At 40.7% G+C, this 24903-nt stretch overlaps 1 protein-coding gene across 1 annotated transcript in view; it reads left to right on the top strand.

The window, feature by feature from the left end:
• Window positions 1–24903, top strand: part of cdc73 (cell division cycle 73, Paf1/RNA polymerase II complex component, homolog (S. cerevisiae)) — a 330083-nt gene that overhangs the window by 291989 nt on the left and 13191 nt on the right. The window contains exons 14-15 of the mRNA XM_043699805.2: window positions 6550–6711; window positions 21574–21674. Coding sequence (XP_043555740.1) covers window positions 6550–6711; window positions 21574–21674 — 263 coding nt within the window. The remainder of the gene's footprint in view (window positions 1–6549; window positions 6712–21573; window positions 21675–24903) is intronic.

The following is a 24903-nucleotide window of genomic DNA, read 5'->3' as shown; positions in this document are numbered from 1 at the left end:
AAGTAAACACTTTGCATTCTTCTGCGTAACAAATATGAATTAATTTTGATACATTAGCAAATCATGAATGGTAGAACAAAAAATGATCCAGTAAATGGAACCTTTCAGAGCTGAAAAATGTGTTGCTGGAAAAGCGCAGCAGGTCAGGCAGCATCGAAGGAGCAGGAGAATCGCCGTTTCGGGCATAAGCCCTTCTTCAGGAATGAGGAGGGTGTGCCAAGCAGGCTAAGATAAAAGGTAGGGCGGAGGGACTTGGGGGAGGGGCGTTGGGAATACGATAAGTGGAAGGAGGTTAAGGTGAGGGTGATAGGGTGGGGGCGGAGAGGTCGGGAAGAAGATTAAGACCCTTTCAGAACACTTTCAACTGGTCAAACTGTCTCCTTTTTCCCGAATTCTGATCCACAATCATTCACATTGTAGCTCTGAATAGATTGCATCTCAGATCAGGAAGAATTGTATATGGTATAGAAACTAAATATTGTATTGATGGTGTTGAGAATTGTCAGTGGAGAACTTTCAATTGCATTATGTTGCTGTTGTTATAATCTATACAGTGTATGCTGCACTGAGATGGGAGTCTGCTGTTGGACACTGCTGTTGTAATTATTTTGCATTTAATTTTTTCCCATCACTTGCCTGTTTTGTTGACATTTGTAGTGATCACAAATCAGCGTCCAGAATTTAACTGCCTTCATACCAGACAGTCCCGTCATGGTCTCACAATGAGAATGTATGTAGCCTGTCTCTTGGCCTTGCTTCTGGCATCACTACCTGGTTTCCATCACCCAGCTTTGTCTCACCCTGGCTTTGCTTCCAGGCAATATGGGCCCCCAGCCTTGTCTTCCACCATATTGCATCTCATGCCTCTCTCTCTTCCCTGCCAAGACTCTCCCCTTAATAGCTTGCTGCACTTTTTAAAAATTCAGTTGGGGAATGTGGGCATCGCTTGTTGGCTAGTCCTTATTGCCTGTCCTTAGTTACTCTTGAGAAGGTAATGGTGATCTGACATCTTGAACCGCTAAGGTATGTAGATCTACACTGCCCTTAGGGAGAGAATTGTAGGGTTCTGATCCAATGACACTGAAGGAACAGCAATATATTTCCAAGTCAGGATGGTTGGAGGAGAACTTTGCAGGTAGTTGTGTTGCCATGTATCTGTTGCCTTTTTCCTTCTAAATGGTAGCAGTTGTGGGTTTGGAATGTGCTGTTTGATGAATTTATGCAGATGATAGACACTGTTGCCACTGAGTGTTGGTGCTGAGAGGATGAATGTTTGTGAATGTGATGCTTTGCCCTGGATGTTTTCAAGCTTCTTGAATGTTGTTTGAGCTGCTCTCATCCAGGCAAGTGCAAAATATTCCATCACACTCCTGACTTGTGCCTTGCAGGTGAGGGACAGAATTTGCAGAGGTGAGGTGAGTTACTCAAAAGTTAGGCTTCTACCTTTTTAAAGTCATAGAGATATACAACACAGAAACAGACCCTTAACCCAAGTCATCCATGCCGACCACCTATCATAAATTAATCCCATCCCATTTGTCAGCTTTTGGCCCAAATGCCTCTAAACAACTCCTTTTCATATATCCATCAACATGCCTTTTAAATGCTGTAATTGTACCAGTGTCCACCGCTTCTTCTAGCAGCTCATTCATACACGCACCACCCTCTGTGTGAAAATGTTGCCCCTTAGGTCCCTTTTAAATCTTGCCCCTCTCACCTTAAACCTATGCCCTCTAACTTTGGACTGTCTATGGACCTTGTCTATTTACCCTATCCATGCTCCTCATGATCTTATGGAGCTCTAAGGTCATCCTTCAGCCTCCCTTTAGCTCAAACCCTCCAACCCTAGCAACATCCTTGTCAATCTTTTGTGAGCCCTTTCAAGTTTCACAACATCCTTCCTGCATCAGGAGGAGCAGAAATGCGCACACTATTCCAAAAGAGGCCTAACCAATGTCCTGTACAGCCTCAACATGTCCTCCTAACTCCTATACTCAATACATTGATCAATAAAGGCAAACATACCAAATGCTGCCTTCACTATCCGCTCTACCTGCGACTACAACTCCACTTTCAAGGAGCTATGCACCTGCACTTCAAGGTGTCTTTATTCAGCAACACTCCCCAGGACCTTACCATTAAGTGTATGAGTCCTGCGTGATTTGCTTTTCCAAATGTAGCACCTTACATTAAATTAAACTCCAGCTGCCACTGCGCACAGCCTGTTGGCCCACCTGATCAAGATCCAGTTGTACTCTGAGGTAACCTTCTTTGCTATCTGCTACACCTCCAATTTTGTTGTCATCTGCAAACTTACAAGCCATACCGCCTACATTCACATCCAAATCATGTATATAAATGACGAAAAGCAGTGGCCCCAGCACCAAACCTTGTGGCACACCACTGCTTGCACTCCATTAAATTTGATCTTGATGTCAAGGATAGTTACTCTTACCTCACCTCTGGAATTCACTACTTTTGTCTATGTTTGAATAAGCCTTAAATGAGATCAGAAGTTGAATGGCCTTGGTGGAACCCAAACTGAATGTCACTGAACTGGTTATTGCTGAGTAAGTACTGCTTGAGGTTGATGGCCTCTTACTTCACTTTAACTATCAAGAGAATTGGCCAGGTTGGATTTCTCGCGAAGGACTAGTGGACCCAAAATGTAAACTCTTGATTTCTCTCCACAGGTGTAGCCAGGCCTGCTGTGTTTTTCCATCAATTTCTGTTTGCTTTTGTTTTGGATTTCTCCTGCATTTTATATTCAGGATACATGTGGACAATTTTCCATTTTGTCATGTAGATGCCAGTGTTGTAGTTGTCCTGACTGTTAAGTTCTGGACAAAAGTCTTCAGGACTAATACTGGAATATTGTCAAGTGTCCATAGCTTTTGCTGTATACAGTGCCTCCAGCCATTGCTTGCTCTCATATGGAGTGAATCAAATTGACTGAAGATTGGCATCAATGATTTTCAACACTGAGAATGGCCGTTGTGGTCTGCAAAAGGTCAGGGTGCTCTAAACCTCACTGAAGCTGCATAAACATTTCTGATTAAAGTGGAGGAAGGCACTGTTTTGTTCAGAGCCATGCATCCTCTGTGAAGACAACAGTACAGCTGCAATCATGTGGCAGGGACAGTTGATGCCAAAGTAACCCTGTGCACAGACTAAAGGATTTCCACAACCACTGCCATTTATTAGATTTGCCCTATAATTTGAGACAGCGGCATCTGAACCTCGAGGTTTATGTGACTTTTTAGTCTGTATCCTTCTGTCCTGAAATATATAATGAATGCACTCATGCTGCCTCAGTAAGAAGAGATGCTTACCTAGTTGCTAGCGAGCACAAACTTCAAGATTACAGCTTTTCCATAATTAAATGCAAGCTGTCTGACTATTTGAGAAGACCGTGTCAAATAGAAATGCCACTCTGATGTAGGAAGCACCTTCTTTGGATTCATTTTCAGCATGGTGGAAGAACTAATTAATGATTCTTCACAGTATCTTCACCATGCTCATTTCAGGTATGAGAGTTCTGTTCTCCTATTAAAACCAGTAGAATTACTTATATCATCAATCTTTAAATTAATTCAGTGCTCTATCTAGTAATGCAGCTGCTTTGAGCTTTTATATTTAACAGTTAAGCTTGAGAGGATTAGTAATGTAAAGAACCTTTCTTGTGTTTTGAAGAAATTACCATCTCGTTACCACATCATTGAGTGCCAAATATGGTTTGCTTCTTGCAGCAAGGAAAAAGGCTTTCTTATACACACACAAATGGAGTATAACAGATCATGATGTGGTCCTTTGGGTAAAAGCTTAATTGGGTACTTGAATCTTACCAAGATGCACTAAGGAATCATTCGAATTCCTAATGTTGGACAAGTTATGTGCTCATTTGATGAATAGCAACAAGCGTTTTCATAAATTTTATCTTATTGACATTTTTATAATTAGTGAAAAATTATATTTTGTCATTGGTTGTTAATATTTTACATTTGAAGTTCAATTATTTTTATGTTTCTTGAATCTCCCAATAGTGGTCTTATGTTTTGATTTTTGCATTACATTGTGCCAGATCAACATTCATCTTGGTTGTGCAGATTGACCATAGAAACATAGAATTTAGGAGCAGGACATAAATATTCACCCCTCTGAGTCTATTCCACTACTCAGTAACATTCTGACAGATCTGGTTGTGGTTTCAATTCCAATTTCTTATCTGCTCCTATAATCCTTGACTTCCTTGTCTATCAAATATTGAAAGCATCATAATAATAGATTACAAGCTACAAAGAAAGGGTGTAGGCGATTGTCAATAACCATGACAATGGTCATAATCACAAATTACACATGGGTATATTGAACTTTTAAATGCAATATGTATTTTTTTATATGAAAGACATACAAGTAAAAAGATGCAATATCATCAATACTTAAGGGTAGATGTTCACCAGAATCCCTGATGAAGATGTAAATTCAGCGGGGGTCTTGGGAAGTCCCTGTATGGATTACATTATGTCTCGAGGGGAGCCATGGAATGTTGCATGTGTGAAGGGAACTTCAAGCAACAACACTTCAAAGAGAAAGATGCTATTCAAAAAAGAGAACTGTCATCTCTTGTGGACATGATGTGGAGATGCCGGTGTTGGACTGGGGTGGACAAGGTTAAAAATCGCACAACATTTAGGTTATGGACCAACAGGTTTATTTGGAAGTACAAACTTTCGGAGCGCTGCTCCTTTGTCAGGTAGCTACTGACGAAGGAGCACTGCTCCGAAAGCTTGTCCTTCAAAATAAACCTGTTGGACTCTAACCAAATGTTGTGTGATTTTCAACCATCTGCTGTGGATACAGAGATAATGAGGGACTGATTGCTCCTTTCAACCAGAAAACCAGTCTGGGCTGTGAATCAGTCAGTGGACATGATATAAATTGAAAGAAAGGCAATTTTAGATGAAAGACTTGTATACGCCTGGAAAGATAAAACACAAATAAGAAAGGGGAATGGAAACCAGGGATTTTGGTTTTTGTCTACTGGATTTCAGTGCGCTAACTTGTGGTTCAGGTTCCATCGTAAAGAGTGCTACAAACTTTCCTGAATAATAATTGATATTAAACAATAAAAATATAAAGTATTATCCACTCATACCAAACTATAATTCTCTCTCAAGCTATTAAAGAGTCAAAATTATAACGTTTTATTATAATACCTGTCGCTACTCATATCTTGTTCACATGCAGGATTAGAAGTTTTCCTTGCTGCATCCTGGTAACATTCAAGTAATCAATTAAATTATGTGTACAGGTAAAAATAAATGAATTCTGTCGTTCTCCTAACATCAAGTCAAGTCAGCAAAGTCACTGTTCAAAGTAAACAGTGGCAAAACTGCTTTTGATTCACAGCAGATCCAAGGATCTCCAAAATATTCAACTACCAAGGTCAACATGATCTGAATCACCCACCTTAACTGCCAAAGCATTTCATGGTGTATTCTCCAATGACTGATTGTAATAATGACTTCATAAGGTATTCTGGTAAACATCTACCCTTAAATATTGATGATATTGCATATTGCAGACAAGGACAGGGAAACTTCTCTTTTTTTTTTAAAGTTACAGGGAAATCCATAGAAAATTGCCTCTTTCTAGTTTTGTTGAAACAACAAGATTAGAAAGAAAGAGGAGGAAAGGTTTGGTTTGTCAGATTCAATAAGGTAAACTTTATTAAGAGTCTGGATAAATGATAGTAAGCAAGTAAATATTGAGATAGGACATGTTCACTTGTCATTGCATGCACTTTCATATGTGCAGTACTTGTTAACCAAGCTGAAACATTCAGGAAAGAATTGCAGTTACTAAGTTAGTGGTATCCAAAATAATTGATATAGGTGCAGAAATACAGTTATCTGCAAAGTAATTTATTTCTCCTAGCTTTTGTTTTCTGTTCCTTATTCAAAAGTTTTCTTTGCTTCTAGATGTCTTTAAAATTTCAAACTCGACCTTTTATGCAATCCGTTTGTGTATCTCCTGAATAAAGTTACATAAAATTGATTAGGTTAACTGCTCGAAGACGCACACAACCTACATTTATATAACACTTTTCACATCCTCAAGATATCAGCTGCCATCCAATTACTTCTGAAGTGTAATTATTTCTCACTTTGTAGATAAATATGGCATATTGTTGTATGTAGCAGGTTCTCACAAAAAAAAAATGACAAGTTAAATTTATTTTGTGTGTGTTGGTTAATGGAGAAAATTTGGACAGGATATAGAAAATTCTCCTTTTCAACTAAAGCTTTTTTTCCATATTCATTTGAATGGGCAGATACCCCACAAACTAATATTCCTTCTGACAGGACCTCCAGTAATGATAATTACTACAATAAAGTGTCAGCTCAATTTTAGAGAGGGGCCAGTATCTTTTAACTGAGGGAAGAGTGCTACTACTTGTAATTTGGAGAGAACTTTTGGCAAGAATGGTCCTTCAATTTGTTGATAAATGCACTGAGATTTTGTAAAATGGTTTTGTTTTGACCTCAGGTTTTTCCCATCTGATGAGAAGAAAAAGCAAGGGTGCCAGCGGGAGAATGAAATCCTGATCCAGCGGCGAAAGGACCAGGTGCAACCAGGAGGAACTGCCATCAGTGTAACAGTGCCTTATCGAGTGATAGACCAACCTCTTAAACTTTTGCCACAAGACTGGTATGTAGGCCAATGTTTTTAGATAATACATTGAGTGATATTGTCACAATTGCTTTAAAATTTATCTTTTGCTTAACTATACATGCAGATCATGACTACTGTTTTTCTCAGCAGTTCAATAATGATTGAAAGAAGGTACAATGTTTGCACATGGTTTTGTGTACGTTTACAAGATTGAAAGCCAATTAACTCTCACTCTGTTGTTAATACTGGACTTTTTAAAATGCAAATGTAGAAATCCTCTAACAAATGTCAATTCATGAACATTGAGAAAGATTAATAGGGTTGAAAAACGCATACTACAGCTCCTGGGGGTGGGGGCAAATATCCAAAAGATGTGATTCCCTTTTATCCTGAGGTTTTTTGTCTACACAAGGTATCATTCATAGAAGAGTAAACGCATTTCCCAAGACTTTTAGTACTCTGAGAAGGTATACAAAAATAACTATTTTATCCCCTCTGGGAGTTAATTCTCCATTTTACAGCAGCAGTATAGCTGAGATTAGAAACCTGATTGTATATAAAGTCAAGATGTAAACCGGCCGTTTACTATTCTCTATTCAATAACTAGTTACATTATCTTTAAGCAACAAATACTGGTTGCACTCCTGGCTGACTGGTCGATACATTGTTGTAATGTTAACCTTTAATTAGGAGCCAGGTCTGAGCAGTACAGCTAATGCTTTGGCTGTGCTCACCATGCTAAGAAATACGTTACTGGAAATTTCAACACTACGATAAATTGGTGACTTACTCATGGCCTTATCACCCACATGCCTGAGATTCTGATGTCAAGTAAGAATCTGTTCACTTTTTTTAAGAGCTGAGTAATATATGGTAGCTGAAATAGGCACAATAAACTTCAATTAAGAACTAAGTATATCCAATTTTGCCGAAACAACATGATGTTTGCACCATATTTTAAAATCTGGCCATTCCATTTTCCCATGTCATATGGAAGCAGTTTATTCTCTCTGTAGCAACTTGCAGAAAGTGAGTGATGAAAGTAGAGAAGGTTAGTGGCGGTAATATATGGACTGAAGATGTAAGCATGTCACACCTCCTCAAACACTTACACCGAACACCTCATCCCCACACTCTCGCCCAGAACCTCCCCTCATACATACATAATTAATACTTACCCCCACATGCACCCCTAATACCTGTCCTCACAGTCACATCCCATTACCTCACCCCAAACGCACTCACATCCATACCAACTATCCACACACACACACACACACACACACACACCCAACACTTTCCTCACAAACTCACACCCCACATCTCCCCCAACACGCTTACACCCAAAACCTTCCCCCACTCACTCACACCCAACATCTCCACTCGCCCCCCCCATACTCTTGCCCAACATCTCCCCACCCCACACACATACCCAACATCTCTCATTCCCCCACACATTCTCACCTAAGATCTCTCACCCCTCTCACCCAACATCTCCCCCCCCCCCCCCATACACTCACTCGCACCCAACATCTCCCCACACACTCGCACCCAACATCTCCACACCTACATATGCACATCCAACATCTCCACCATCTACACACTCGCACCCAAATCATCATCCCCCACACAATCATACCCAACAATTCGCCCCCGCCACAGACACATACCCAACATCTGTCCCACCCCCACACAGACACATATCCAACATCTCCACCCAACATCATCTCCCCCCCAACACATTCATGCCCAACATCTCCCTCCTCTGCCCCGCCCACTGTCACCCAATATCACCCCCTGCCACACACTCTCACAACATCTCCTCCTCCTCTTCCCTCTCCATTCTCTCCCCCTCCCACACATAAAACACACACACAACACACACACAACACACACACAACACGCGCGCACCCCACACGCACACACGCGCACCCCACACGCACACACGCGCACCCCACACGCACACACGCGCACCCCACACGCACACACGCGCACCCCACACGCACACACGCGCACCCCACACACGCGCATCCCACACGCACACACGCGCACCCCACACGCACACACGCGCACCCCACACACGCGCACCCCACACGCACACACGCGCACCCCACACGCACACACGCGCACCCCACACGCGCACACGCGCACCCCACACGCGCACCCCACACGCGCACACGCGCACCCCACACGCGCACACGCGCACCCCACACGCGCACACGCGCACCCCACACGCACGCGCGCGCACCCCACACGCACGCGCGCGCACCCCACACGCACGCGCGCGCACCCCACACACACACGCGCGCGCACCCCACACGCGCGCGCGCGCACCCCACACACGCGCGCGCGCGCACCCCACACACGCGCGCGCGCGCACCCCACACACACGCGCGCGCGCACCCCACACACACGCGCGCGCGCACCCCACACACACGCGCGCGCGCACCCCACACACACGCGCGCGCGCACCCCACACACACGCGCGCGCACCCCACACACACGCGCGCGCACCCCACACACACGCGCGCGCGCACCCCACACACACGCGCGCGCGCACCCCACACACACGCGCGCGCGCACCCCACACACACGCGCGCGCGCACCCCACACACACGCGCGCGCGCACCCCACACACACGCGCGCGCGCACCCCACACACACGCGCGCGCGCACCCCACACACACGCGCGCGCGCACCCCACACACACGCGCGCGCGCACCCCACACACACGCGCGCGCGCACCCCACACACACGCGCGCGCGCACCCCACACACACGCGCGCGCGCACCCCACACACACGCGCGCGCGCACCCCACACACACGCGCGCGCGCACCCCACACACACGCGCGCGCGCACCCCACACACACACGCGCGCGCGCACCCCACACACACACGCGCGCGCGCACCCCACACACACACACGCGCGCGCACCCCACACACACACACGCGCGCGCACCCCACACACACACACGCGCGCGCACCCCACACACACGCGCGCGCACCCCACACACACGCGCGCGCACCCCACACACACGCGCGCGCACCCCACACACACGCGCGCGCACCCCACACACACGCGCGCGCACCCCACACACACGCGCGCGCACCCCACACACACGCGCGCATGCACCCCCCACCACACACACACCCACATGCACCCCCCACCACACACACACCCACATGCACCCCCCACCACACACACACCCACATGCACCCCCCACCACACACACACCCACATGCACCCCCCACCACACACACACCCACATGCACCCCCCACCACACACACACCCACATGCACCCCCCACCACACACACACCCACATGCACCCCCCACCACACACACACCCACGCGCTACCCCCCCCACACACACACACGCACCCCCCCCCCCACACACACATTAAACCCAAAGATTCTTTAATCAATGGCAGTCAGTGGCACGGTGGCTCAGTGGTTAGCACTGCTGCCTCACAGCGCCAGGGACCCAGGTTCGATTCCACCCTTGGGTGACTGTGTGGAGGTTGCACATTATCCCCGTGTCTCCTCTGAGTGCTTAGGTTTCTTCCCACTGTCCAAAGACGTGCAGTTTAGGTGGATTGGCCATGCTAAGTTGCCCATAATGGGATGTGTGGGTTAGGTGGATTAGTCATGGGGAATGCAGGGTTACTGATAAAGGGTAGAGGGTGGGAATGGGTGGGATGCTTTTCAGAGGGTCTGTGTGGACTCAATGGGCCAAATTGCCTGCTTCCATGCTGTAGGGATTCTATGATGATTGTGTATGACTTACTTATGTAGATTAATAGGCAGTTACGGTTATGCTGATTTAAGGGATAAATTATTATGGAACTACATAGTTATTAGTCTGTTAATTGGCATTGTCAAAAGAGAGGACTTGATGCTTGCAAAGGATCAAGGCAGTCTGAGATCCAGAAGTAAAACTAAGGCATAGGTCAAGGCAAGGGAGCGGCTCCATGGCCGTATCCAAGTGAATCAGTATTACATTATAGCCATGAACTGAGAAACTGTGCCAAAACAAAAACATCCCCTAAAACTACAAAAATTTGGACATCTCCATTTTCAAATGTGTCAGATATGGCAGGGGCATGGAACTTAAATTAGATGATTACTCAGCAAAGGAGAGGAGGATATCACGTTTGTGCGTAAAGGTAGTGCATTAAAAAAAATTCTAATCTTGCATGTAACTAAATTAAACAGCAACAACATTTAGAATGCAATCAAATCCTAAAAGGAGAGCCACAGAAGAAGAAAATCAAAGACAATAAACACTGCAAAGTCAACATTGGAAATGGATTATTACCAGCATATTATCTCCAATAATCTTTCATTCCTTTGGTAATCAAGAATGTATCAACCTTTGCGTTAAAAAATATTTAGAGATTTTGCATCCGTTGTATTTTGAGGAAGCAATATATCCGTTGTATATTTCCGAATACAGTGAAACCTCAGAGAAAGGAATGTTTCCTCTGCTTGGTTTTAATTAGGGCCCCTCTTAAATTTAAACTGCGGTCCCCGCCACACCTTTCTTGATTCTCCCAAGCGAGGAATCATGTTTTTAGTATCCACTCTCCGTATCTCATATGCTTCAAATAAATCATCCCTAGCTCTTTGAAAACCTAAAGGATTCAGGCCTAGCCTCTCTAGCCTTTGATAGCAATCTGCGTATTCTGTGTCAGCCTAGTAATCTTTCTCTGAATTGCTTCCAGTGCATGAATATCCTTTATATTTATAATGGGTCGTACAGTACGGTATTCCAGATGCAGTTTTAACAATGCCCAGTATAACAGAAGCATAATCTCTTGCGTTCTTGCATTAATTTCCCCTCACAATAAGTTATAACATTCTAATGGCCGCCTTGATTACTTTCTGTATGTGTGTATTAACTTTCTGTGATTCATGCTGTGGGTACTCAGAACTCTGCAACATCTCGCCATTTATATAATAAACGTTTTTATTCTTTCAGTCAGAATGTATAATTTCACATTTTTTCCACATTGTATTCTCCATTTACCAATGTCATTTCAACTATATTTATTTCTTTGAGGCTCCTTATGTCTTCTTCACAATTTACTTTGCTAGTTATCTTTATGCCAGCAGCAAATTTAGCTGCCGTACCTTTGATCCCTTCACCCAAATCATTTATTTAAATTGTAAAGACTTGAGATCCCTGTGATGCACAACTTCTGACATCCCGACTGCCTGAAAAAGGCCAACATATTCCCATTTTTCGTTTCTCATTAGCCAACCAGTCTTCTATCCATGCCATTATGTTATCCCCTACACAATAAGCTTTTATTTTCTGCTTTAAGCTTTAATATAGTGCTAATCAAATGTCTTTTGGAACTCTGAATACAATACAATACTGGTTCCCTTTATCTTCACAAATTACTTCAAATAATGCCAATAAATAGATAGACATGATTTCCCTTTCTCAAATCTGTATTGGCTCTGCCCAATTGCCTTGAACTTATCCAAATGCACTTTTATAATGTCTTTAATGGTAGCTTTTCTCTATCACGAATGTAAAACTAACTGGCCTGTAGTTTCCTGTTTCCTTCCTCCCTTTTTGGATAAAAGAGTTAAATTAACTATTTTCTAGCCTACAAGAGCCTTCTTCGATTCTAGTGATCTGGGGAAAATTAAAAACCAATGCATCAACTACCTCACTAACATTTTTTAAAAGTATAGGATAAAATTCACCAGGACTGAGGACTTGTTAATTTGTAATTTCAACAACCTACTCAGGACGCTTCTTTGGTAATGGTAATTTTCTTGATTTCCTCCCTTTCCTTTCAGATTCTGATTTACTGCTATTAACGGGATGCTCCCTGTATCCTCTCTAGTGAACGTTGATGCAAAAACCTGTTCAATTTGCCTGCCATCTCTTTATCCTCCATTACTAATTCTCCGGACTCATATTCTATTGGATCAACAATTTGTTAACTCTTTTCTGTTTCAAATATCTGCAGAAAATTTTTCAATCTGTTTTAAATTTTTGGCTAACTTTCTCTTTTACTCTACGTTTTCCATCATTGCTCATCTTTGAGTAATTTTTTTGCTTTTTAAAAAATATTCTGTTCAATCTTCTGACCTTTCAGCTACCATTACAGAATTATGTCTTTTCTTTGAACTTGATGCTAAGTTTGACTTTTTTTTAAGTTAACCATGGATGGTTGGTCTATCCCTTAAGTTTTCTTATTTTTTGGTTTGTACCTACTTTCTGTTTTCTGGAATATCCCCTCAAATATTAACCATTGCATCTCTATTGACCTAACTAAACTTCCAGTTCACCTTTGCTTGCTCTGCTGTCATGCCCGCATTTTTGTCCTTGTTTAAATTCAATATAGTAGTCTTGGGGGACTAGCAAATCTCACCCTTAAACTGCAACTCAAGAGCAGTTTCACTATACAGTCAATCCAGTCTCTGGTCAAAACCATGTCTGGTTTATCCTACTATGTGGTCGATGCCATAATATGCTGGTCTAAGAAATTGTCCTGGAAATGTTCAATGAATTCCTCTTCCACACTGCTTTTTCCCATCTAATTTGACCAGTCTGCCTGCATAGCTTAAAATCCTCCATGATAATTGCTGTAAGTTTTTGACAAGCTCCTATTACTTCTCCTTTGATAAGCCTGAGTTACCGTGTCATTACTGTCAGGGCACTTATACACAAATTCCACAAGTGCCTTCTTGCCTTTATCATTCTTCACCTCTCCCCAGACTGCTTCAATGACCTAGTTTCCTCAATTCAGGTCATCCCATGCTACTTTTAAAAAAAATTCATTCATGGAATAAGGGGTTTGCTGGCTAGGCCACCATTAATCGCTCATTCCAGTTGGCAGTTAAGAGTCAGCCACATTTCTGTGGATCTGGAGTCTGGTGAGGATGGCAGTTTCCTTCCCTAAAGGACATTAGTGAACTGGATGTGTTTCTTTTCAAAGCAATCGACAATGGTCTTATGGTCATCGTTAGACTTTTCATTCCAGATTTTTGTTGAATTCAAATTCCACCATTTGCCCTAGAACAACACCTGGGTCGCTGGATTAATCTTCGAGGAGAAAGTGAGGTCTGCAGATGCTGGAGATCAAAGTTGAAACTTTATTGCTGGAACAGCACAGCAGGTTAGGCAGCATCCAGGGAACAGGAGATTTCGTGCCCGAAACGTCGAATCTCCTGTTCCCTGGATGCTGCCTAACCTGCTGTGCTGTTCCAGCAATAAAGTTTCAACCTCGCTGGATTAATCGTCCAGCAATAATTCCACTAGGCCATTGCCTCCTGTACTAATATCATATTTAAGTAATAGACCCACTCCTCTACCTTTTCCTAGATTTCTGACCTTTCTAAATGTCACATACATTTTAATATTCAGGTCCCAGTCTAGATCATCATGCATCATTTCAGTTATGACTATTAGATCATTGTTATTTATCTCAATATTAGTAATACACCTTTTTTGTTTCAAATGCTGCATGCATTTTAAGACAGAGATAGATGGATCCTTGATTAGTAAAGGGATCAAAGGTTGTGGGGATCAGTCAGGAGAATGGGATTGAGAAGCATATCAGCCATGATCAAATGGCTGAGCAGATTTGATCAGTAGAATGGCTTTGTCCTGCTCTTATGTCTTAAGACTTGTTGTTTTATGTATTCCAATACAGTGCCTTCGGTTTTCTTTTTTATTATTTCTGTAATCTGTAGTCATATCTGTTGATTTGCTCTTAGATCTGCATTCTCTGTGCCTCCTGTCATTATTTGTCATTTTCCACATTAATTCCTTCCTCTGTTATATTTTTCCCACTCATGTATTTGTCAAAACTTCCCAAATTTCGGCCCTTGCCCTACTATTTAGTTTAAAACCTACTCTACTTCCCTAGTTAAGAGATTTGCAAGAACACCAGTCCCAGAGCAGTTCAGGTATAGACTACCCTGTTGGTGCAGATTCTACATTACCCAGTGTTGGTGCCAGTGCCCCATGAACCAGAACCCATTTCTCACACCAGTCTTTCAGCCATGCATTCATATGCCATTTTACACGTCGCTCAGGTCTTAATCCAGAGATTATCATCTTTGAGGTTCTGCTTCTTAATAAGGTGGCTAGTTCTTCATAGTATCTATTGAAGCTTTTATCACTGGACAAAAATTGAAGACCTCATTTTCCAACAAAACAATGAGAGTGTCAAAAAACATGAAGATTAAAGAGCGAAACAGGCAAGACACTTCAAGCAAAAGAATTGTGAGGGATAACGAGGAATATGTACTGAATATGAATATGAGTGAAGGGAGAGTATACAAGATGGAACATAATGTAAAAAATGGAATCAAGGACTTTGGGATGAGAGAGTTGAGAGAGGGGAGATGTGGAGTCCTTCCAATAATAATAACCAATTCACAGCTTCTTGCATGCAGTAGCTCATTGTATAACCAGCCTTCTCATTACAATTCTGCTCTGTGGGAAACAGCCCAGGTACTCTATTCAACAATTATTCTTGTTTAAGCAGCACAGTTTATCATATAAACTTAAATCAGATCTACATGTTGGGGAGATGTAGTTTGCACTCTATTTAGAATATAATGACAGTATAGCAACCTTTGTAGCTTTAATAATGCTAAGATTGTACTTAACACCACTTGTCTTAGAAATGTTTTTCAAATAGTACAAGGATTTCTTTTTTCATCTTTATTTTTCTAATTACATTTTTAGAAACTTAAGTGAGTATAATTTAAAATGGGGATTTAAATTGGGCTAGTCCTTTGTGAAGTAAAGGCTGGAGATTAACTTAAGTGAACATTTCTAAGATGGTCTCCAACAATAGTTTATGACAGTGCCATGAACTTTTATTATGAAATATCTTGCACAGCCCCTGAGTCAGACTGTTCACGTTCATCAAAACCTCCTCACTGACAGAGGTATACGATTGCAGATGGTACAGCTGCGAGAAATGTAATTGGAGGCAAGTGAGAGAGAAAATTTCAAGAAAATGCAAATAACATTAGGAAGGCATAAAAAAATGCAAAAGCATACTGGAATTTAGTTTTAATCATGTAGCAAATGACTGAGGAACTGGATATAAAGATTTTGTTTTGTTTTGCTTTCTTTTTCTGTCTTGCTGCAATAACCATATTTAACAATTACATATGACAGTGAGTGAGAATGTACATGAATAGCACAGAGATAATCACAAGAGTTTAAACACAGTCCAACCAGTCCATGTTGACATTTAACCTCCATGAGGTATTTCCAATTATCTGCCCTGAATTCAACTGTGAAGCTAGTTTTATTGCATTGAGGTAAAGAGAGAAATCTAGAGTTTAATGACTCTTGTTTGAAATTGTGACAACTGACCCTTTGTATAAGGGAGTACATTAAATTTCGGGGAGTATGGCCCATTTGATTTGGATTTTTGTGAACAATTTATTATTTAAAACGCAATTATCGTGGTGACTACTAAATAAAGGGAAGGTCAAAGGCACAATTAGTTTCTCACTCTCTGCTATCCCCTGAAAGTGACCTATATTTTCTGCCCAGAGCACTAATTTCCAGAGCTCCATTTACAAGTGGTTTCAAGTGCAGAAAACTAATTACTATAGACTGCTAACTAGAATCTATGTAACTGATCATGAACCTCTAGTGAATATTGGAATTTTTAATTTGCGAGAAAGAGAAAGAAGCCTAATAATCCCAATGAGAAACATGATTAACTATATTTTGAAAAATGTATTGCATTGTTGCTGCACTCTTAACATCAGACTTAAGAATTTGAGAAAATTTCTCTGGATTTAGGAGATCACCTCTTTGATTAACTGCCAGAACTTTAAGGAACTATCTGTCAAGCCTCCAGGAGCTTCTAACAGTTAATCCATTCCTGAATAAACTTATTTCGCCAAAACCAATAATATAGCATTATTTGTGATTTTTGAGAAGATTAATAGCTCCGGTTGAGGTTCAGGTTGTAAATTTGCTTGCTGAGCTGATAGATTTGTTCTGGCGTTTCGTCACCATGCTAGGTAACATCATCAGTGAGCCTCTGGTGAAGAGCTGGTGTTATGTCCCACTTTCTATTTGTGTCTCTTGGTCAGTTAAGGTGGATGTTATCACTTCCGATTCTTTTTCTCAAAGGTTAGTAAATGGGGTCCAAGTCGATGTGTCTATTGACGGTGTTCCACTTTGAATGCCAGGCCTCTAGGCTTGTCTCTCTTTAGCCTGTCCTAGCGTGGATGTGTTGTCCCAGTCGAAGTGGTGTCCTCCTTCATCTGTGCGTAAGAATGCTAGTGATAGTGGGTCTTGTCTTTCGGTGGCTAGTTGGTGTTCTTGTATCCTGGTGGCTAGTTTCATGCCTGTCTCTCCGATGCAGTCCTTGCAGGGATCTTTGTAAATGACATTCGATTTGCTGATTGTTGGTACAGGGTCCTTTATGTTCATCAGTAGCTGTTTCAGTGTGGGTACGTTTGTGGGCTATCATGATGCCAAGGGTCAGAATAGTCTGGTAGTCATCTCCTTCAATGTAATGGCTCAATACACATCAATTAAAATCACCCGGGCCAAAGAAACACTAACCTCACTACTAACCGAACCAAAACCCAAACACCAGACAGCACCAACTCCATCAGCAAGGACAGCATCCTCACGCTAGAATACCTGTGTCGCACGACCCATTTCACCTTCAACAGCAAGACCAACAAACAAATCAATGGGACACCCATGGGATCACCAATATCAGAATTCTTAGTAGAAGCAGTATTACGGAGACTCGAATGAACAGCCTTCCCCATGATCCAACCCAAGCATTGGGTCTGCTTTGTGATGACACCTTTGTCATCACGAATCTCAACAAATTAGAGGAAACCTACAATATCATTAACAACATCCTTACTGGCACAAACAGAGCTGCATCAGGACATTATTTAAACTGGCCACAACACATTGCAGCACTCAGGAGCTACAAGCAGTAGAAGAAAAATACCTACACAGCATATTCAAGAACAGCGGGTACTGGATGAACACAATCCACTGATTCTTGAACAACAAACCCAAACAAGAAAGGACAACACTCCCAGAGACTTCAAGCCATACTACAATACATCAAAGATATCTTGGTGATGACTACCAGACTACCTCAACTCCTTGGCATCATAGTAGCCCACAAATCTACCAACACACTGAAACAGCTACTGATGAACCTAAAGGACTCTATACCAACAACCAGCAAACTAAATGTCATTTACAAAATTCCCTGCAAGGACTGCAATAAACACTACCTAGGACAGACAAGCAGGAAATTAGCCACTAGGATACACGACCACCAACTAGCCACCAAAAGACATGACCCACAGTCACTAGCATCCTTACATACAGGTGAAGAAGAACACCACTTCGACTTGGACAACACATCCATCCCAGGACAGACTAAACAGAGATGTGTGGGAATTCCTAGAGGCTTGGCATTCAAACCTCATGGACCCCATTTATCAACTTCTGAGAAAAATCACCCGCCTTAATAGACCAAGACACACAAAAAGAAAGCGAGACAGAACACTTGTGCATCACTGGAGGCTCACTGATGATGTTACCTTGCATAGTGATGAAACGTCTGAGAACAAGCCTACCAGCACCGCGAGCAAATTAACAACCTGAATATGGTATTATAGTTGGTCTGTGACAAAGATGGGGAGGTGTGAGATGGAGAAAATTTGAGTCAGTTTTCCTGTTGTGAAGCACTTTGTGATCTTTTGGAATGTGAGTAATGAATTTCAGTCAGCACCCAGGAGGGTTCAAGTATGGGTGTTTTGTCGTTAATTATCTTGATGTTACTTTCCACCTTGCAAAAAGGCTAGTGTGACCATTTGAGCAAAGAACAAGAGGATTGTTTTCTCTAAATTTAGACTCCTTTTTCATGAAAGTGAAGAAAAGAACAACACATTTCTCCATAATATTTTAGATATTCCCGATTTAATTAAATCTGAACAGAGTAGGTAGGGAGAAACTTCCCATTGCTAAAAAGGTTCAGCACTGGAGGGCACTGATTTTAAGGTGATTGACAAAACAACAAGGGGTAACATAAATAATTCTTAAAATTCCAAATAGTTAGGAGCAAGAATGCATTGCCTGTGACTTTGCAAATCAAATGAGGTGATTACTTAAGAACAAATGCTTTATAGGGTTATGGTGGAAGGAGGGAGGAGTAACAACAGCTGAATTTTCCTCAGAGAACCATGGTAAGCAAGATGGGTTGAATGGCTGCCCTCGCTATCACCATTCTTACTGCTATGTGCTCCCGCCACATGTCTTTCCTTCCCTGGTCAGTAAAACTTCCTTCCTCCATTTTGATTATATGAAAATGTTGAATTTTCCATCACAGATTTTTCATCATTTTAACTCCTTTTCCAGTTCAGGCCTCATTCTTCAATTGCATTTGTAAGCGTCACTTGTTACACCGTACTGGGGTAGTGCGTCATAAATCAAGCCCCACTTCTTGAATTTGTGCCAAACGTTAAAGTTTATTCTTAAAGTACACAGAGTAACCCAAATTTACCTGACCTTTAGACCAAAGTTGATAGAAAGCACCAACCAGGGTTTAGACTATAGCTACGAGTAGACAGATATAAACCATTGGTATATAACACTATGAACTAAAATTCTAATCCCCTTATAAATTCCCCTCCAACCCAGCGCACATACTCCATAACAGGCAAAGTTATGGCAACACGGTGGCTCAGTGGTTAGTACTGCTGTCTCACAACGCGAGGGACACAGGTTCGATTCCTGCCTCGGGTGACTGTCTGTGTGGAGTTTGCCAAATTACCTGTTTCCATACTGTTGGGAATCTAATCTAATCCAATCTAGTTTATTGGCAGCGATGCAAAATTGGTACATCGATCCAGTGGCCTTTGCTTGCCAATTCTGATATTGAGACGATTCTTTGGCTAGCTAGGCACTCAGTATTGTGTTGTTTTTCTCTTAATGAAGTTTCCATAGTTTGTGAGAGACATAGAGTGGACTGTTCACTTGTAAAATGGCTCTGATATATCACTGCGAAAGCCACAGCTCACAGCGACTACTGCGGGGTAACAGTTTATCCAAGTTTTAGTTGAGCTTTCTTTCCTGCAGAAACCAGACAGCTACTGCTGGGGAGTACAGCTATATCTGAGGCATCAGCATTACTGCTGCTATCAATTCCACAACTCCTAACTTTGCTCCTCATTTCTTCACTAGCAATTCATATCTTCTCCAACTGCATCCACTGTCCTGCATCTTCTGCTCCACACACAATATTTTACCATTCAAATATAATCAAACTTGACGGCATCTGCTGTGAGAGCAAATCTTTCACTGGAAATGCTATAACTTGCATCTTCTGATTCTCCACTGTTGGGCTTGCACCACCATTAACACAAACTGATTCACGAACATTAATTTGACTCTTAGTTAAGTACATATTAAATAGCTAACATATACATCGAACATAAATATCGTAAGATACATATTAAATATTAAATATCTAACTGTCAGTTACACGATATAAATTCAATTAAATACACATATAAAACAATTTACAAAGAGTGAAATGAATGCATATAGTATCTTTATTAATCGCAGCAAAAATAGAAGCAACTTGTACAAGACACTAGTTTAGCCTCAGCTGTAGTATTGTGTTCAGTTCTGGCTGCCACACTTTTGGAAGGATCTGGAGACATTGAAGAGGGTGCAGAAAACAAGTAGAAGCATGATTTCAGGAATGGCTAACTTCAGTTCTGAAGCTAGATTAGCAAAGTTGAGACTGTTTTCCTTGAAGACATGAGGCTGAGAGGAGATTTTATTTTGAAGTGTTTTAAATCATGAAGAGTCTGGACAAGTTAATTAGAGACAAACTGCTTTACTCAAAAAATGATCAAGAATAAGAGGTCAAAGGTTAAAAATAATAGGTACAAGAAGCAAAGGCGAAATGACTAAATTAAACCAGAAATTGCTGGAAAAACTCAGCAGCATCTGTGGAGAGAAGGCACAGTTAACATTTCGGTTCCAGTGATATTTCTTTTGAGCTGTTTTGTTTTGTGTAATGACAAACTATATATTTCACATAGTGGACTGCCTGAGTGTGAAGATAGTTTATGTCAAAGCTTTCGAACTAAACTGTTAAGCTGCAAAGGAAGAATGTGCTGGGTTGTTGAGAGAAGGCAGGAAATTGGCACTCTGATGTTTAATCTAATTCCACTTACTTTATTCATTAAGATACAAATATAAAACCTTCCACAAATCAGGCTCTGTTTTTCTGGTTTTAATAATTCATATGAATTTCTGCCGAGTTTCTATTCAGTATTTCCCCTCAGTGTTCAATTCTTTGTCTAATAAGTGTTCCTTGCCTTTATCAAAAGTTTGCAAGGTACACTCATAGAATAAACATATCTGTTACAGGATAGAATCTATATTGGGAAAACATGTACACGTGAAATAGAAGGTTGACGGTAACAGTAATATATTAACAGTATCTTTAAAACCTAAGCATTCAACCAGTAGTCATCATTGTGTGGAATAAAACTGCATAGCCTCTGATACACCTTTATTGAAGCTGTGAGAGATCTGTTATTAAAACAAATTTGGTATCAGTTAACTAATTGCATGAGCAGTGGCTGATTTTTTTTTTTTGGATTATTGTTGAATTTTGAAGATGTGCAGACAACATTACATTGTTTTAAAAGGATATTAAAAACTAAGGCACTGTAATCGAGAACGGGGAATCTCCAAAAAAAAATTTTTAGATATTGTCTCTGTTGAGATTGTAGTTTTTAAAATATTAGTCTTCTGATCCCTTTAAGAATGCAGATAACATTTTTTAATAGAAAAATAAATTCCATCAAACCTCTCACTTTCCATTTCTCTTTCAGGGATCGCGTTGTGGCTGTTTTTGTACAAGGTGCTGCTTGGCAGTTCAAGGGGTGGCCTTGGTTATTACCTGATGGATCACCTGTGGATATTTTCGCAAAAAGTAATTTTTCTCCTTTTATGTAAGAACATAAATACAAGTGAAAGTAGACCATATGCCCAGTCAAACCTATTTTATTCAGTAAGATAATGATTGATCTTGTACTTGAATTCTAAGTTTCTGCGTGATCCTTATATCCCTTGATTAGTATCCATAAATCTAGCCATCCCTTCTCGAGTATCCAGAAATCTATCCATCCCTGTCTTGAAGATACTCAATAACCAAGCATCCAAACTTTCTCAAACTCTGATTGAAGAATATTTCCTTGGCTCTGCTAAAAAGGGCCAACTTCTTATCTTAAACTGACCCCTGGTTCCAGACTCTCCAAGCACATGAGGCATCGTCTCAGAATATTATATTTCAATTAAATTACCTTTTGTTTTAGCAAATCTCAGAGAGGTTAGGCCTATTTTAGAACATAGAACAATACAACACAGAACAGGCTCTTTGGCCCTCGATGTTGTGCCGACCTGTGAACTAATCTAAAATCATCCCCTTACAGTATCCCATCATCATCCATGTGCTTGTCCAAGGATTGTTCAAATCTCCCTAATGTGGCTGAGTTTACCAAATCTGTCTTCTGATAAGTGCATCTGATTAATAAGTGTTTTGTCCCTGCTAGGAGAAGTATGTTATAATTTCTGTTATCCAAAACTTCAAACCAGCTTGTTCTAGTATTAGGATTTTATTTTGACTGGAAATCACCCATGTTCCTCATAAAACCACTAGTTGCTGAGTAATAATGTTCATTGCGCTCAGTCACTCCCATTCTCTCTCAACCACTAGTAATTGTAAAACTCATGGATGGTTGTTATTGACAGACAGACAGCTCTTCTTGTCTTTTATTATTGTACACATTTCCTGGATGTGACTTTCTAGATTTCTGCAATCCTGCACCTCTTGTGAAACATTAACGCTTGCATCAACACAAGACTACCTAGGAACTTTCTAGATTTGATGAAAAAATGAAACTCCTCTTGCTTTGTAGATAACTTTTTTTTTAGTTTATAGATACCCCCCATCCCACAAACATGCTGAATACTGCAAGTTTTACTGTATATCCTTTCTTTGGTAAGGAGACCGAACTGTATGCAGTACTTGAGTGTGATCAAATTACAGCAAGAATTCTTTATTTTTATAATGTAAACCTTTATAATATAAGTTAATGTAGGCTTGGTATTTGTTTGTTGCAACAGTATGTTCCCTTTCTGTGATCTGTGAACAAGGTTCTTTATCTAAATGCATAAAATATTTGTAGCAATACAGCTGAATTAACGTGGAGAAAGATAAATGTTTTTGATCTCATCATAATTACAAAGACATGGTCACTGGGAAATAAATATTCCACCATACAAACCTTTTGAAAAATCAGACAGAATGGAGAAGACCAAGTTAAACTCCTGGTAGTAAACAGTGACCCAAATGCAAAAGTGAGCAAAACTTTTACCTCAGGAGATCAAGAAGTAATGTTAGTTGAGAAAACAAAAGTCAGAAAAGCCAAATCAGGCTAGATGATAAGCTCAAAACAGTAATTGTACCATTGGACAAAATGTTATGCAACAATTGGAGCTTACAATAAAGGCAATTTAATAATTGTTAATAGCCTTCATCTTCATAGATTGGACAAATTAAGTTGGCAAAGATAGTTCAGGAGATGAGTTTATACAATGCTTCTACAAGTTTTTTGGAACAATCTAATACAGAGCTAACAAGGGACACAACTATTTTAGATCACATTGTCTAATGAGGTAAGTTTAATTACTAATCTTATAGTAAAAGCTTCTGAGGAAAATGTGATCATAATACAATTAATTCCATATTATGTTTGAAAGCAATTCACTCCGGTTTCAAACAAAAATCTTAACTAAAACCAATTAGATATAAGAGGAGAGCTGAAGAAAATTGATTTAAGTGAACTGATTCAAAGGTATGGTGACTGATACAGAGTAAGAAACATTTAAATGAAAATGTTCAAAATGTTTAATAAAAGTACATTTCACTTTAAGTAAGAAAGCCCCAGTGGCTTATTAAAGAAACTAGGGATAGTATTGAATTAAAAAAGAGGTATGTAATTTTGCAAATAACCTTACTGGACCTGAGAATTGGAACTGTTTAGCAAATAGTAAAAGTGACCAAAAAGTTAAGCTGAATAGGAATATAAAAACAAACATTAAAGTTTTTTCTCTATTAGAGTAAGTGGTTCAAGAAGAGATTTATTATTAGATGCAGAAAGCAGAAGGGATTATGGGGGAGGTGTGCAAATGACAGAGATTTTAATCTGCCTTTTAGCAGAAGGAACAAATTAAATACTGAAGAAGAAGGCAGATAGGAGTTAGAAACTTGTGGTAATTAACACCGGAGAAATAATATAAAGATTTTTAACTACTTTTCTAGGATGTAGACCTTGAATGTTTGTTGCCCATCCCTAATTGCCTTTGCAAAATAGCCGCTTGCTTGGCCATTTCAGAGGTCAGTTATAGGTCAACCATATTGATGTAGGTCCACGTCACATTTAGGCCAGATCAGGTAAGGATGGCAGACTTTGCAATAGATCATTAGTGAACCAAATGGAATTTCACAATAATTGACAATAGATTTGTGGTTATCATTATTAAGATTAGCTCCAACTTCTAGATGAATTGAATTTAAATTCCATGAGCAGTCCTGCTGTGATATGAACTTGTGTCCCAAAAGAATGAGCTTGGGCCTCTGGATTACTTGTCCAATGACCTTACCACTACATCACCATCTCCCCTGAAGACGACAAGTGCAGCATCTGATTGCCTACATTCGAGAGTTATAAAAGAGGTAGCTGCAAAGATAGTGAATGCATTATGTATGATTTTTTAAAGTTCCTAGATTCCAGCAACATTTAGCAATTAGCAAAAAGTAACGCTGCCATTAAAGAAAGGAGGGGAAGGAGGATTAGTCAAAACAGAGGACTAGAGGTTGATTAGCCTGACATCAGTCTATTATTAAGGAAGACTTAACAATGCATCTGGAAAACCAGTTTTTACAAAAGGAAAGCCATGTTTGAAACTGTATTAGAGACATTAACAAAGTGTAACTAGAAGATGTAGTATATTGGATTTCTATTCAATAATGTGCCACACAAAAAAAAACTCAATGGCAAAAGTTTCATGTTGGCAATCTATATCTAATGGAATGATATAAAGATCCATACTGGGGCATCAGCTATTTGCAGTGTACAATGAATGACTTGCAGTTAAAC

This window comes from Chiloscyllium plagiosum, unplaced genomic scaffold, assembly GCF_037043375.1.
Source record: "Chiloscyllium plagiosum isolate Xiang-an unplaced genomic scaffold, Cpla_swu_hap1 HiC_scaffold_9, whole genome shotgun sequence".
In the NCBI taxonomy this organism is placed as follows: Eukaryota; Metazoa; Chordata; class Chondrichthyes; order Orectolobiformes; family Hemiscylliidae; genus Chiloscyllium; species Chiloscyllium plagiosum.
Note: the sequence above shows the minus strand (reverse complement) of the source record. Positions and strands in the feature narration are given on the sequence as shown.